General features: G+C 34.5%; 1 protein-coding gene across 2 annotated transcripts in view; it reads left to right on the forward strand.

The window, feature by feature from the left end:
- Positions 1-14937, forward strand: part of Atp11c (ATPase phospholipid transporting 11C (ATP11C blood group)) — a 184566-nt gene that overhangs the window by 146444 nt on the left and 23185 nt on the right. The window contains exons 23-24 of one of the 2 annotated variants that reach the window (XM_026392227.2): positions 5852-5911; positions 10718-10845. In XM_026392227.2, coding sequence (XP_026248012.2) covers positions 5852-5911; positions 10718-10845 — 188 coding nt within the window. The remainder of the gene's footprint in view (positions 1-5851; positions 5912-10717; positions 10846-14937) is intronic. The other variant, XM_077793779.1, reaches the window with a different exon arrangement.

The following is a 14937-nucleotide window of genomic DNA, read 5'->3' on the forward strand; positions in this document are numbered from 1 at the left end:
ACATTTTTGGTATAACCTCTACAGAAGTTGGGCTGGGGTTGTGGCTCAGTGGTAGAGCGCTTGTCTAGCATGTGTGAGGCATTGGGTTTAATTCTCAGCACCATATATAAATAAAGTCCATTGACAGCTAAAGAAAAAAATTTAAAAAGAACACTACAAAAGTCATATTATGACCTTGTTATTACATTTTATTACGAGACACATGTTGTCAATATGTCTCCTTACTGTTGATGTTAAGTTTGATAACTTGATTCAAATAATGTTTTGGAAGATTTCAAGATCCCTCAACTTTGCTTTGTAAAATGTTATTTGAAAATATGATTCTGCTGCTAAATCAACTATTTTATTCTGTGAATTAAATTTCATTCTCATCATTTGTTTTGTTACTCAAATTGACTCATATTTGACCATAGGGAGCACTGTGGTCCTTCCAGCATAGCCTCATAATTTTTGAAGATGTCTTTGTTTTCTAGTTCTACATACTATTCCAGGTTCATCTTGTATTTTTCCTGCCCCAGCCCTGGATTCAGACTTTTCTTCAGGGAACACTGGTTCCTTTTATTTGCAAATAGTATTTAGAAAGTTAAATTTCAGTCCTAGTTATATTCATTACTACTGAGCTAAACTTGGTTTTATGCCTTCTCAGTGAACAGAACTAGGAAATACATAGAGACAAAAAAAAAACTATTTATACCTGTGTGTGTGTGTGTGTGTATATATATATATATATATATATATATATATATATATACACACACACACACACATATGCATATATGTTGGACCAGAATCAAAAGTACCAATATGAATCAGTGTATGAATTCAGTTCATACTAACACCTTTGATACCAGAACCACAGAGTTCATTCTAGATATTCTCCCTCTCCCCACCACCCTTCTCCTCCCCTACCTCCATCCTTTTTTTGCTTTTTATTTTGAGACAAGATCTCACTAATTTTCTGCAGCTGGCCTCAAACTTGCAATCCTCCTGTCTCAGCCTCCTGAGTTGCTGGGATTATAGGCATGTGCACCACACCCAGCAGTTTGTCACCTTTTAAACAGCATCTCCCCAGCCCACCTGACCCCCATCCCCTAGGAACCACCATTCTCCTCTCTGCATTTTTAGGTTCTACATATAAGTGAGATCCTGCAGTATTTTTTTTTTTTACCTGTATCTGATTTTTTTTCACTTGACATAATGTCCTCTGGGATCTCCATGTTGTCATGCATGTTGGTGCATTTTTTTAGCCTTAAAATATGTATATCAAAATACTATTTAGAAAATAGTTTCTTTTTTGAACATTTACACATTGTTAGTGGGATTGTAAATTAGTACAACCACTTTGAAAATCTGTATGGAGATTCCTCAATAGACTGAGAATGGACCCAGTATAAGACCCACTTATTCTACTCCTTGGTATTTATCCGAAAGAACTAAGATCAGCATACTATAGTGATACAGTCACACCGTGTTCATAGCAGCACAATTCACAATAGCCAAGTTATGGAATCAGCCCCGGTGCTTGTCAGCAGATGAATGGATAAAGAAAATGTGGTAAATATACACAATGGTCTCAGCAAAAAGAAAAATGAAATTATGTCATTTGCAGAAAACTGGATAGAACTGGAGAACATTATGCTAAGTGAAATAAGCCAGACTCAGAAAGTCGAGGGTTGTTTGCTTTCTCTCATATATAGAAGCCAGAAAGAAAAGGAGGAAAGAAAGGGATTTCATGAAAATAGAAGGGAGACCAGTAGGCAGAAGGTGGGGATTAAGAAAGGGAGGAGAGGAAAGAAAGGGGAAGAACTAGGAAATGAAGTTAACCAAGTTATGCTATATGCATGTGCAAATATTTTACAATGAAGCCTGCTATTATATAAAATTATAATTCATCCATAAAACATTAAAAATAAAGCTTCCCTTTTTTCTCTTTTCTACCACTACAGTGTGGTTAGTTTATTTCCATTACAATCAAGTTCATCGTTAATATGAATTTATTGTTCATTTCTTTCTTTTTTTTAAGATGGGTCAGACTGAGTTTCCCAGGCTGGCCTCAAACATAATTTAGCATATATGGAAAGTAGGGCTTAGCGATATCATATAATTTACCTTGGACAGTGTATATCTACTATATATTTATTTAAGTCTAGGACTCCTTCTACATCATAGTTAGGATGTATTGGGCCTTTCACTCAATAATTAATAGCCTCACATTATTTTCTCTTAACCTCCCCCTAGTAGGAGGCACTGTTAAAATTTGTCATACATATCTGCCTAGTAATCTGATCCTATTCCAGAAAATTGATTTGCCTCTAGGATTTTGGCTTGCAATTCAAACAACTGCCACCAGATGGAAGGAATGCTCTGTTAAGGGTAATAAAACATCATTTGTATTTCTATGTTCATTATCATCTTGGTTACTGACAGCACTATTTATTTTATATTGCTGTCTTTTATCCCAAGGGGTTTCTAATATTTTCAACCCTCTTTGGTGAAATCAGATATTTACTTCCTCTTTTCTTATTACATCTTCAAATTGTCCTGGAGTATCCTAGAGTACTTCAGTAATAGGTCTTCCTGCCTTCTGTTTTCCCATTAAATTCTCACATAATCCAACCAAAGTTTAGAAAATTCTACTCTTCATCTTGTCCCTCAGAAACTTTACTTTTGTTTTGTTAGTCTTAGTCTGTCTTTTAAGGCACTCCCCCATCTGACCCTTTTTACCATTTATACTTAAAATACGTACTGTCTTGCCGTTTCTTGCCATTTGTGTATCTTTTTAAATATTTATTTTTTAGTTGTAGTTGGACACAATACCTTTATTTTATTTATTTTTTCGTGGTGCTGGTGCTGAGGATCGAACCCAGGGCCTTGCATGTGCTAAGCGAGTGCTCTACCGCTGAGCTATAACCCCAGCCCTCTACATATCTTATTTATCTTTAAGACCTAGTTCAAATTCTAACTTCTTTATTCTATCAGTCAACAAATATATTTTGAATGTATTTCTATGTGCCAAACACTGTTTTAGGCCCTGGGAATTCACCATGGAGGAAGACAGGCAATGTCCCTATTCTCATGGAGTTTACATTCTGGTGGGGGAGGCAGAGTCCTCCTTTTCATGAAGACCCCTCCCTGCTGATCCCCACTCAGCTTTAATTCATCCAAACTCAGATAACTTTAAATTTTCATAAAGTATGACTCTGGAAATGCTGCTGGCACTATTTTGCATTGTGTTAGAACTGATACATACTAATGAGTATTGCTTTTCCAGATGATGACATTGTGGGCTATGACATTAATTCTCATGCTGCAGGGATGATCCAAAACATGTAGATCATGTTTCTTTAGGTATATCCTCTATCCTAAATCACCTCATTGTGGCAGATGCTTATTCATTGAGGATGCATTTCATCTTTCAAAACAGCCTCAAGTCTCCCAGAGCTAATCTGGTGAATTAACTACTGATAATATGTACCAGAAGAAAGGGCACTGATTTTCTGACATGGTTCAAAAATGGCTCTTAAGCCAGGCACAGTGGTGCATGCCTGTAATCCCAGAGGCTTGGGAAGCTGAGGCAGGAGGATCTCAAGTTCAAAACTAGCCTCAGCAAAAGCAAGGCACTAAACAACTCAGTGAGATCTTGTCTCTAAATAAAATACAAAATAGGGCTAGGTATGTGGCTCAGTGGTCAATTGCCTTTGCCCCTGACTTCAATCCCCAGTATTCCCCACAAAAAAGGCTCTTAAAAGTGCTTCCCAAAGAAGAAGTTCAGAGATGTGGTGAACTAGTGACAGTAGCACATAAATAAGTTTACTGCCTACTTTGAAAGATAGCAGTCATTTGAAAATGCTAGTTCTGCCACTTGTATTATTCTTCTCTTACCTCTCCTTTCCTCTTATATGTAATTTTGTATAACCCTGAGGATCAACTTCCATTTTCATGCAATTTCCCTTCTCTCTCCCTTTCCCTCCCACCTCTCATCCTTGTTTAATGTACATCTTCTTCTCAAGCTCTTCGTCCCTACCCTGTCCTTAGTTACTCCCCTTATATCAATGAAGTCATTTGGCATTTGTTTTTTAAGGATTGGCTAGCTTCACTTAGCATAATCTGCTCTAATGCCATCCATTTCCCTCCATATTCTATGATTTTGTCGTTTCTTAATGCAGAGTAATACTCCATTGTGTATAAATGCCACATTTTTTAATCCATTCATCTATTGAAGGGCATCTAGGTTGGTTCCACAATCTTGCTATCGTGAATTGTGCTGCTATGAACATCGATGTAGCAGTGTCCCTGTAACATGCTCTTATTAGGTCTTTAGGGAATAGACCAAGAAGGGGTAGAGAGAGAAGAGGGGAGGGGAGGGGAGGGGAGGGGGGATAGTAGAGAATAGGATAGACAGCAGAATACATCAGACACTAGAATGGCAATATGTAAATCAATGGAAGTGTAACTGATGTGATATAGCAATCTGTATACGGGGTAAAAATGGGAGTTCATAACCCACTTGAATCAAACTGTGAAATATGATATATTAAGAACTGTGTAATGTTTTGAACTACCAACAATAAAAAAATAAATAAATAAATAAATAACGAAGTCAAATTAAAAAAAAAAAAAGAAAATGCTAGTTCTGGAGCTTTTGCCCAGAGACATTAATTCCAGTATTTTATAGTCATACTTGGTACCTTTTAACTGCCTTATAAATTCCCAGTGTGCATCTGTATGTTTTAATTCTTCCAGTTAAATGATAAATCCCTTAGGAGAGAAAAGTTTACTTTTTTAAAAATACTTTTTTTTAGTTGTTGATGGACCTTTATTCTATTTATTTGTATATGGTGCTGAGAATCGAACCCAGTGCCTCACACATGCTAAGTAAGCGCTCTGCTACTGAGCCACAACCCAAGCCCAAGAAGTTTACTTTCTTTGATATCACCAGCAGTGCATTTAGTAGGTTCTCAACCACCCTATGTCAATTGATGAGGGAGTAATAGGGGCAGGGTAAAGCATTAGTTGATAACTGTTAGTGTCAGTATAATCTACAACAATTTCTTAACTATTTATTGGTATTAACTTTAAAATATACATGTATTATTATAGAAGTCTGTGGTGACTCTTAAATTGGTATTTGGGTATAATATCATTAAGTGTTCATATTGGATGAGCTCATTTCTTCCTTGGAAGAAGACTAGAAAGAGATTCTCATAAAGTAAGTTTGATGGGGGACAGACGTTTGTCTTAATCTGACTTCATCATTTGTTTTGGTTTCCTAGGGCTGGGGGTTTAGCTCAGTGGTAGAGTACTTACCTCCCATGTACAAGGCCCTGAGTTCAATCCCCAGTACCACACAAAAACAGTTTTTAGTTTCTTTACATCACTGACAAACTGCAAAGGTGTAAGGTTTTATATGATGAAAGCCTGTAACATTTCAGAACCACTGGAACACATTTTATACATTGATACAAAGGAAAAAAAAATCAAAATACTTTTTTTTTTTGCTAGAGCAATATAGTAGTAGTTGGGTTTATTCCAATAAATCAAAATGCTCTTTTAAAATGCTTTTTTCAACTCTGACAGGTTGTACCAAATATCTTTTATAAAAAATACGGCAATGACGCAGCCACATCAGTGGACTGTCTTTGGTCTACTTAGATTACCTAATAGCTTAGATTTCCACAGGAGTTGATATTTAGCTCCCTCCTCATTCACTGAGCTTGTAGGTTCATTCATTTGACATTAGAAGGATTTGAGAATAACTATAGGTCTATAGTTATTGGGGTGCAGTTTCCTGCTTTCATATAGAAAGTTGGTCAAATGTTAATATTAACCCTTGTTTTAATTTTTTTTCCAGAACCTTTGTTTCATTTTGCCACAGTTTTTGTACCAGTTCTTCTGTGGATTCTCACAACAGGTTTGTGTCTTGTGTTGTTTATTATAATATAGTTTACATTTGCTGTTAGTATGTTACCTTTTAGGTATTAGATTAGAAGCATTAGATAGGTGTGTCCAATAGTAAAAGGATTTCTTTTTGGATTCAAAAGTTGATCCCCTTGACCTGGTTTTATACTAACAAATACATTTTGCTAACTTTCTTTCTTCACTATTTAAATCAGTGTTATTGGAGGTATTTATTATGGGTACAACTATAAAATATTCCCACTTTAGTGCATTTTTCCTTGATTGTTGAGAATGTATTGATGTATATACCACGAAAAGGTTTCCCTATTCCTCTCTCTAGTCCTCCCACCCAAATACCTTGGATTTACATTCTTTCACTATAAACCTATATTCTAGAATCTCATATGAATGGATTCTTTTTTAAAAAAAATATTTTTTTTTAGTTATGGATGGACAGAATGTTTATTTTTATGTAGTGCTGAGGTTTGAACTCAGTGCCTCACATGTGCTAGGCGAGTGCTCTACCACTGAGTTACAACCCCAGCCCAATAATGGATTCTTATAATCTTCAGTGTCTGACTTCTTTTGCTCAACCTGTATTTATACTCTTTCATGTTATTGTGTGAATTGTTGCTGAGAAGTACTCTACTGGATTGACATAACATATTTCATTTCACCTGTTCTATGACATTTGGGTTTTTCTTTTTATCTGTTCTTATTAGTTATACATGATAGTAGAATATATTTTGACATTATACATATATGGAGTATAACATCTCATTCTTCTGGTTGTACATAGTGTAGAATTACATTGGTCATGTAATAATATATGCACATAGGATAATAGTGTGCAATTCATTCTATTATCTTTCCTATTTGTATTCCCCCTCCCTTTCTTTCATTCCCCTTTGTCTAATCCAGAGTACTTCTCTTCTTCCCTTATCCACCCTGCTTATTGTGAGTTAGCATCTGCATATCATCTGACCTTTGGTTTTGGGGGATTGTCTTATTTCACTTAGCATGATATTCTCCAGTTCTATACATTTATTGGCAAATGCCATAATCTCATTCTTTTTTATGGCTGAGTAATATTCCATTGTGTATATATACCACAGTTTCTTTATCTATTCATCTGTTGAAGGGCACCTTGGTTGCTTCCACAGTTTAGCTATTGTGAATTGAGCTGCTATAAACACTGATGTGGCTGCGTCATTGCAGTATTTTTTATAAAAGATATTTGATACATCCTGTCAGAGTTGAAAAAAAGCATTTTTAAAAGAGCATTTTGATTTATTGGATTAACTGTATTGCTCTAGTAAAAAAAAAGTATTTTTTTCCTTTGTATCAATGTATAAAATGTGTTCCAGTGGTTCTGAAATGTTACAGGCTTTCATCATATAAAACCTTACACCTTTGCAGTTTCTCAGGTTGATTTTATTTAATAGAAGAACATTGATTTTGAAGCTAGTCTGAAAGCTGTGATTCTTATATAAAGTCTTAAATTACTGAAATCAACTGTAAATGTTTTTCCCTCTTGTTTTCTGAACAGTTACTACATAAAAATATATGCTACATATTACTTGGACACATAAGTGGTGGGGTGGAAAGGCACCTTTGTTTTAACAACTGAAATGGATTTACATTGCTTCCAGTGGCAGTATAGCCAAATACAGGGATTTAGTAACTCCAAAATTTGTGCACTTCAATGATTTTTCCATGCTGGTTACCACTTTTTCATGGGTATTAAAGACTGAGTTTCTAAATTTCAAAAGCAAGCTTCTTTTTTTTTTTTTTTTTTTTGGTTGCTCACAGTAAAAGTCATGTTTTTCTTATTCATTGGCAGTATTTTTAAGAGAATGCATTCCTGGTATGCTGTCTGTGACATCGGTGCCATGTCATTAGCATGGTAGTACCAATAAAGTAGATCATGTTATAAACTAAGCATCTTTCAGTTGTAGGAAGTGCTGTAAGCCTTCTTATATTAAAAACTAATATAATTAGTTGAAGATAGTTTTACAAATTCTTTAATTTGCTTTTCTTGAATGTTCATATTTCTGTTGATCAAAATACTTCTAATTACTGCTCACTTCTTTAGATGGGTACAAGTATTAAAAAATTTTCAAATTTCCTTTCTTAACTACTTTTAGCAGACTTAAAATTTGTATGATCTCGTGGTTTTTTGTTTGTTTGTTTGTTTGTTTTTATTTTGAAAGGGGTCTTGTTTTATTACCTTTGTAAAACATGCTTACCAAGTACAAGTTGTATGAAGAAAGAAAGGACTATTAATTAAAGTCAACTGAAATTCAGACCCAGGATTGTCTTTGGTCTGCTTAGATTACCTAATAGCTTAGATTTCCACAGGAGTTGATATTTAGCTCCCTCCTCATTCACTGAGCTTGTGGGTTCATTTATTTGACAAATATTTCTTGAATCCCTGCTTTGTGCTAGGCTAAATGCTGAGGATATAGCAGTGATTAGATAAAACTCCCTTATCTTCATGGAAATTGCAGTGTAGTAATGGAGGAAAGATGTAACAAATATATGATGTGAAATATTGATAAGTGCTGATAGAAAGCATAATAAAGGGATAGTGTGCAACTAGGGGAAAGGACTGCTGCTTTATAGAAGATCATCTGGAAAGTTGTCTATAAGGAGGTAGCATTTAGGTAGAGATCTGAGCAGCTGAGGGGAGGAACTGAGCAGATGTCTTTGAGGAAAAGTGTATAGGTAAAAGGAAGGTCTAAAAAGGTGATATGAAGTGTGAAATCATTATTTTTGATTTTGGCATTATGCTAGTGCTGAAAATAGCAGCCTTTATTGTAAGTATCTTTGGACACTTACAAAGTATCTTTTGGACACATGGGTGGTCAGCTTTTTTCAATCCAGAGCCACATGAAATGTTCTCTGAAACTTGGAGAGCAGGCTATGAAGAATGTAGAAATGGGACCAGGGTTCATGTTCTTTAAGCAAAAGCCTCTCTTTCTTTAGAAAAACTAGGATAGTACTTGTCTTTTTTTTTTTTTTTTCTTCCATGAAAAGGAAACATTTCTAACACGTTTAACAAGAAACAGTATTATCAACTAAACCTGTTTGTTTTGGGGACATTCTGTCTCCTCTAATTACTGCATCTAAGAATTGCAATTATCTCTCATGTTACCTTAAAGCACCATAATAAAACAAAAGTAGATTGGTGCTTCTTTTGTTTGAATGAAATGTAAGACTAAATTACACACCAGTCAATCTGAATTGTTGTAGTTTTCATTTACTCATTAGTGAAAATGGATAGTTTCCAAAATAAATATAGTGTTGGTGCTCCAGACTAGTCCTCACACTTGATAATTAATAGGAATGTAACACCTTTTATGTACTTTTTAATCCACTGGAATATTTTTGCTGAGCTTCAATCTTTGTTTATGGAATCTGAGAAGTACCTGGTCTACATAGTACCTGGTCTACATATATATGGTCTATATAGAGCCATTTTTTAAAAAATTTCATTGAGAATGTTGCACAAATTATCTCTTGGTTTTTCTCAATTGCAGGCCAGGGCTCCTTTGGGTTTGGTAGCTACTTGTGCATCCCCCATTCTGCCTCCCTGTCTTGAGCTCTTTGGTGGGTAGGGATGGATCATCTCTGTCCTGGTATTTGGTACTTAGTAGGCATTCAATAAGTGTTCTGAAGTCATCTCATGAATAAACTAAAGCTCTATTCAAGTTGTTGTCAACCTTTTTGAGTCAATCTCCATTTTGATAGTAATCGTATCTTTAGTAATTAAAATACATAATTGTTGGGCTGGGGTTGTGGCTCAGCGGTAGAGCGTTCACTTTGCATGCATCACATAAAAATAAATAAGTGAAATAAAGGTATTGTGTCCAACTATAACTAAAAAATAAATATTAAAAAAAACATTGTATTTTTTTTCTTTGGTGTCATGTTTAAATGCATTTTATTAATCAAACTACATTTATATGTGTGAAAAATACATATGATATGGGTTGCTTTTTATTTAGGCCACAGAAAATAGTTATATGGCAATATCTAGCACTGTAGATATGGAACTCAATAAGTACTTTCATAAGAATGTTCATAAAATACCTTACTTTTTTCAATAAAAGAAGATTTATAATATCATATCAGTTCTTTACAAATGTGCCATAGCTCCCAGTTTGTACCCTTTCACTCATCCAATATTTATTGAATGCTTCCTATATGCCAAGTTTTGTTTTGGGAGCTGAAGATTGTCAAAGCACACAGCCAAAGACCACCAGGAGCATATTTGTAATTGATCAAATTAGGTTTTATTATTCAGTGCAAGGAGGAAGAACACACACCAGAGGAACTATAGGGCTTCTCAGGAAGAGGGTGTTAGAAATGGTTTATTGTAGGATTCAACCTTATAAAATATTAACAACAACATCAAAAAAAAAAAAAAACCTGTGACACAGGCTAGTGCTGCTACCTGTATTTAGTTTCTCTAAGGACTTATTTAGTCTTTGCTGAAAAAGCTACTGAATACCTGTAATTTTAGCAAGTGAAAAATTATTAATGTCTAGTAGAAATAGAGCTTATAACATATAAACATTCTGAATCAGATCCTAATGAGGGGAAGATATCATATTAATACAACAAATCACAAAGTATTAGTTTATTTTTTACAATTACCAGTTAAGGACCTTATTTCCACCGTTTCCTTTGCTGTCCCAAAAATCATGAAAGGAAACTGTCTTGTTTTTAGCTAGTGATTTTTCCAAAGTAATAAGTATGATCGTATAGATAATTGTTATAGTATGTTTCTTTTCTGTAATATTTGTCATTTCAGCCACTGTATGATGCTACTTATCTTACAATGTACAATATCTGCTTCACATCCTTGCCTATTCTGGCCTACAGTCTCCTGGAACAGCACATCAACATTGACATTCTGACCGCAGACCCGCGATTGTATATGTAAGTTGAAGATGTAGCTAAAACCCCCTCAGACTTTCTAAGTTGTGGGTTTCATTCAATTTGCAGGTTGGATAGACAGAACTATTCATGTGGTTTGATTACGTGATTCTGTTTTGAATTCTAGTGATGAAACTAGATTGTTCAACAGGAAAACAACATATTTCCTATGTGTAGGTCCTATGCTTGAGCACATGTGAAGCATACTTTTAATCTGGAATCACTAATTCCTGTAGTTTGAGCCTATATTGTCATAGCATCCCCAGAGCCTTATAGAAAGACACAATATTTTAATTTTTACCTGCCCAAAGAAAAGCACACAAAGATTTTTGGTAGTTCAGAATACCAATTCCTACGTTTAGTAGATTGACCTGAGGTTATATTACCCTTTCTCTTATAAACTGCATATGAAATGTTAACTGCCACTCTTCATTAGCTACATTTTAAAACTGTTTTGTGGAAAGAAAGAATTAACTCATGAAGCCCTTATATTCTTTTTATGTCAGTTGGAAATGGATGCTTTTTTGTATGAATGGGGAGCTTGGCGCTTGCCCCAGTTGTTTAACCTGTGATTTAATTAGATTTTTAGGAATTAAGCCTACAGCTTAAGATAAAGATGTTAATTTACAGCAGATTATAAATATTGCTAAATAATGGATACCAAGTGCAGTAGAGAGACTTAGGTGGTTTATTTGTATGAAATGAAAATGCAAATTTAAGAGATTTCTTTAAACATTATGACTCATAAAATTTATAATTTATTAATTGTTAGAATTACATGATTTATAATTTTAAAAGTATTAAGGAACAATTCAAATATATACAAAAGTATGCAGAACTCTGTTTTATACATCAGACATAAAAATCATACATACTAAGTGCTGTTTCTCACATGTATATACTATATAATGTTTAAATCAGGCTTAAGATATCTGTCTCCTCAATTATCTCTCATTTTTTTCATGGTAAAAACATGCAATATTCTTTCTTCTAGTGTTTTTTGACATATACAATGCATAGGTGTTATCTATAGTCACCCTACTATGTAATAATACACCAGAGATTCTTACTGTTATTACATTATAACTTAGGCATTGATTAACCACCTTTCTATATCCTTCCCTTCCCCCTCTTCTCTCTAGCCTCTGGTAAGCATCATTTAACTCTCAACTTCTATGAGATCAACTTTTTTCCACATATTAGTGAGATCATATTGTGCTTGCCTTTCTGTGCCTGGCTTATAATCACATCCACTTTCATCTATGTTGTCACAAATGACAGGATTTTATTCTTTTTATGGATGAGTATTAAATCATGTATATGTACCACATTCTCTTTATCCATTCATCCCTTGATGGACATTTACATTGATTCCAAATCTAGGCAATTGTGAATAGTGGTGCAGTAAACATGGTAGTGCAGCTATCTCTTCAACGTACCAATTTTATTTCCTTTGTATATATACCCAGGAGTGGGATTACTGAATCATATAGTGGTTCTATTTTTATTTTTTTTTAAGAAACTTCATTTTGTTTTTCATAATAGCTCTACTAATATGCTTTCTCACCAAACATGTGCAAGGATTCACTTTTCTCCACATCCTCACCAGCACTTGTTATTTTGTGGTTTTTTTTTTTTTTTTTTTTTTTTTTTTTTTTTTGATGGCAGCCATTCTCGCTGGAGTGAGGTGGTATCTCATTATAGTTTTAGTTTGCATTTCCCTGATGGCTGGTGATGTTGAACATTTTTCATATACCTGTTGACTTGTATGTCTTCTTTTGAGAAACAGATCTGTTTAGATCTGTTGCCATTTTTAAATCAGGTTACTTGGGTTGTTTTGTTCTATTTTTGCTATTGAGTTTTTGGAGTTTCTTATATTTTCTGAATATAAATCCCTTGTCACATGTATAATTTGTAAATATTTTCTCCCATTTCATGGGATGTCTCTGCACTGTGTTATTTTCTTTGCTGTGCAGAAGTATTTTTATTTTGTTTCAATCTTTATTTTTGCTTTTGTTTCCTATGCTTTTTATGTCTTGTACCCCCCCCAAAAAAAAAAAAAATCCTCATCCTTTCCAAAGTCCTAAAGCATTTACCCTATGGAGAATAATATTTTATAATGAACTTCCCTGACCTTACCATTCACTTTCAATAGCTGTCAATTTGTCAGTAAGCCTATTCCACTAATAACCTTATCTATTCTATCCCAGATTTATTTTGAAGCAAATATTATATAAAGATTATTTTAGTATGTATCTCATAAAGATAAGGACTTAAAATAACAATACCTTATCACTTAAATTAAGCCCTTAATATCAAATATCTAGTCATTCAAATTTATTCAGTTGGCTCATTTTTTAACAATATTCTTATTTGAATCAGGTCCAAATAAGTTCCACACATTGCAATTGGTTAATGTTTCTTGAATCTCTCTTAATCTGTAGGTTAACCTCATAATTTGTTGACAAAATCAGCTCCTTTATGTTGTAAAGTTCTGCCAATCTAGAGTTTGCTGATTGCATCTTAACAGCATTGTTTAATTGTTCTGCTGATTCCTGTATTTGTTGTAAATGGATGATTAGATCTAGAGGGGAATCGTAGAAACCTTGCTGAAGGTCTAGGGACTTATCTCATGGTGGAGCACATACCTAGCCTGCGTGAGGTAGATCTCCAGTACCACAAAAGGAAAAAAGGAACCTTGACATATAGAGTTCAACTATCACACCCTCTGAAAATGAGGAACGTTGGCCCAGAAATTACTTTCCTAAGGACACAGGTATAACCAGAGGTAAAAATGAAGATCAAAATTCAGTCCTGATGACCAGCCCTTTGTTCTTTCCAACAGGCCAGAGGCTTTCAAACATTGTTTGAACTACAGTTGTTTTCAATCTAACTAGAGTGAAATCCAGTAGTGTACCCATTTCTGATTGAAGTAGGATTTGGATGCAGTGAAGAGAATCCCTCCCATTCAGTGCCACTCAGAACTCAGGCTAATAACCTGGGCTCAAATCCTGCCTCTGTCACTTACTGTGTGACCTTGTATGGGTTACTTACCCAGAATGTGTCTTAATTTTATCTTTAGTAAAACATGGGCAGCACTAGTAACAATGGGTTTGTGAGGATTAAATGAGTTACTACATATAAAAGATCTTTAAGCAGTAACACATAATCATTTTTCAGTTGGTATAGCTGTTAATCTCATTATTCTAATGCCTTCCTCCACATACTTTCTGGACTATGCTGAGTGTTTTTATAAATTAAAAATGTTGAGGGCTGGGGTTGTGGCTCAGTGGTAGAGCACTTGCCTCACACATGACAGATACTGGGTTTGATCCTCAGCACCACATAAAAATAAATAAATAAAGTTATTGTGTCCATCTACAACTAAAAATATATTTTAAAAAATATATTTTGAGAGCCTGAAAAAAGCTGTTGGGTGCAAATATTATAAGGATTTCTGTGAAATTTTAATTATTGTATTGCAGCTATAAGTTGTGAATTAGGCAAAAACGAAGATTATGGTATGCCTATTGCCCAGACCAGAGTGCAATTTTCCTTCCTAACCTTGTACTTGTAAGTAGTAAGTGCCTGCTTTGATCAAACAGTGCTCTCAACCTATTACTGGATTGTAGATTGTTCAGTTACTCTGATTATTCCTTTGTGAACGTGAAGTACTGGTCTATCTGCATGTGATGCTCTTTTTAGTGAACCACTTAATTTTTATGGTAATAACTACATAGCATATTATACATATCACCTTTGTAGATTTAGTGACTCAGGCATTTCCAAACACTTTGATGTGAAATAATACATAATTGGATATTTTCATATTAAGAGAAATTGTGAAAAATAAACCATAAATTTTCTGTGAAAAGAACAGGTGTAATTTGTTTCTTCTGCAGCTTTCCTACATATTATGATATCCCTGCCGTTTTTCCCAATGTTTGTAATGTAACTCCCACAGATGGTCTGTAAAGACAGAAACCATTTCCTGCTTTTGCCCTCTTTGCCTCAGTCAAGTTAGTGACTATGAAAAGCCACATTGGTTGGCAGTTAGTTGCTGGGAACTCCCTGCAAGGATCTTTAGGGAAGGTC

The sequence above is a fragment of the Urocitellus parryii genome, chromosome X (assembly GCF_045843805.1).
Source record: "Urocitellus parryii isolate mUroPar1 chromosome X, mUroPar1.hap1, whole genome shotgun sequence".
NCBI lineage: Eukaryota > Metazoa > Chordata > Mammalia > Rodentia > Sciuridae > Urocitellus > Urocitellus parryii.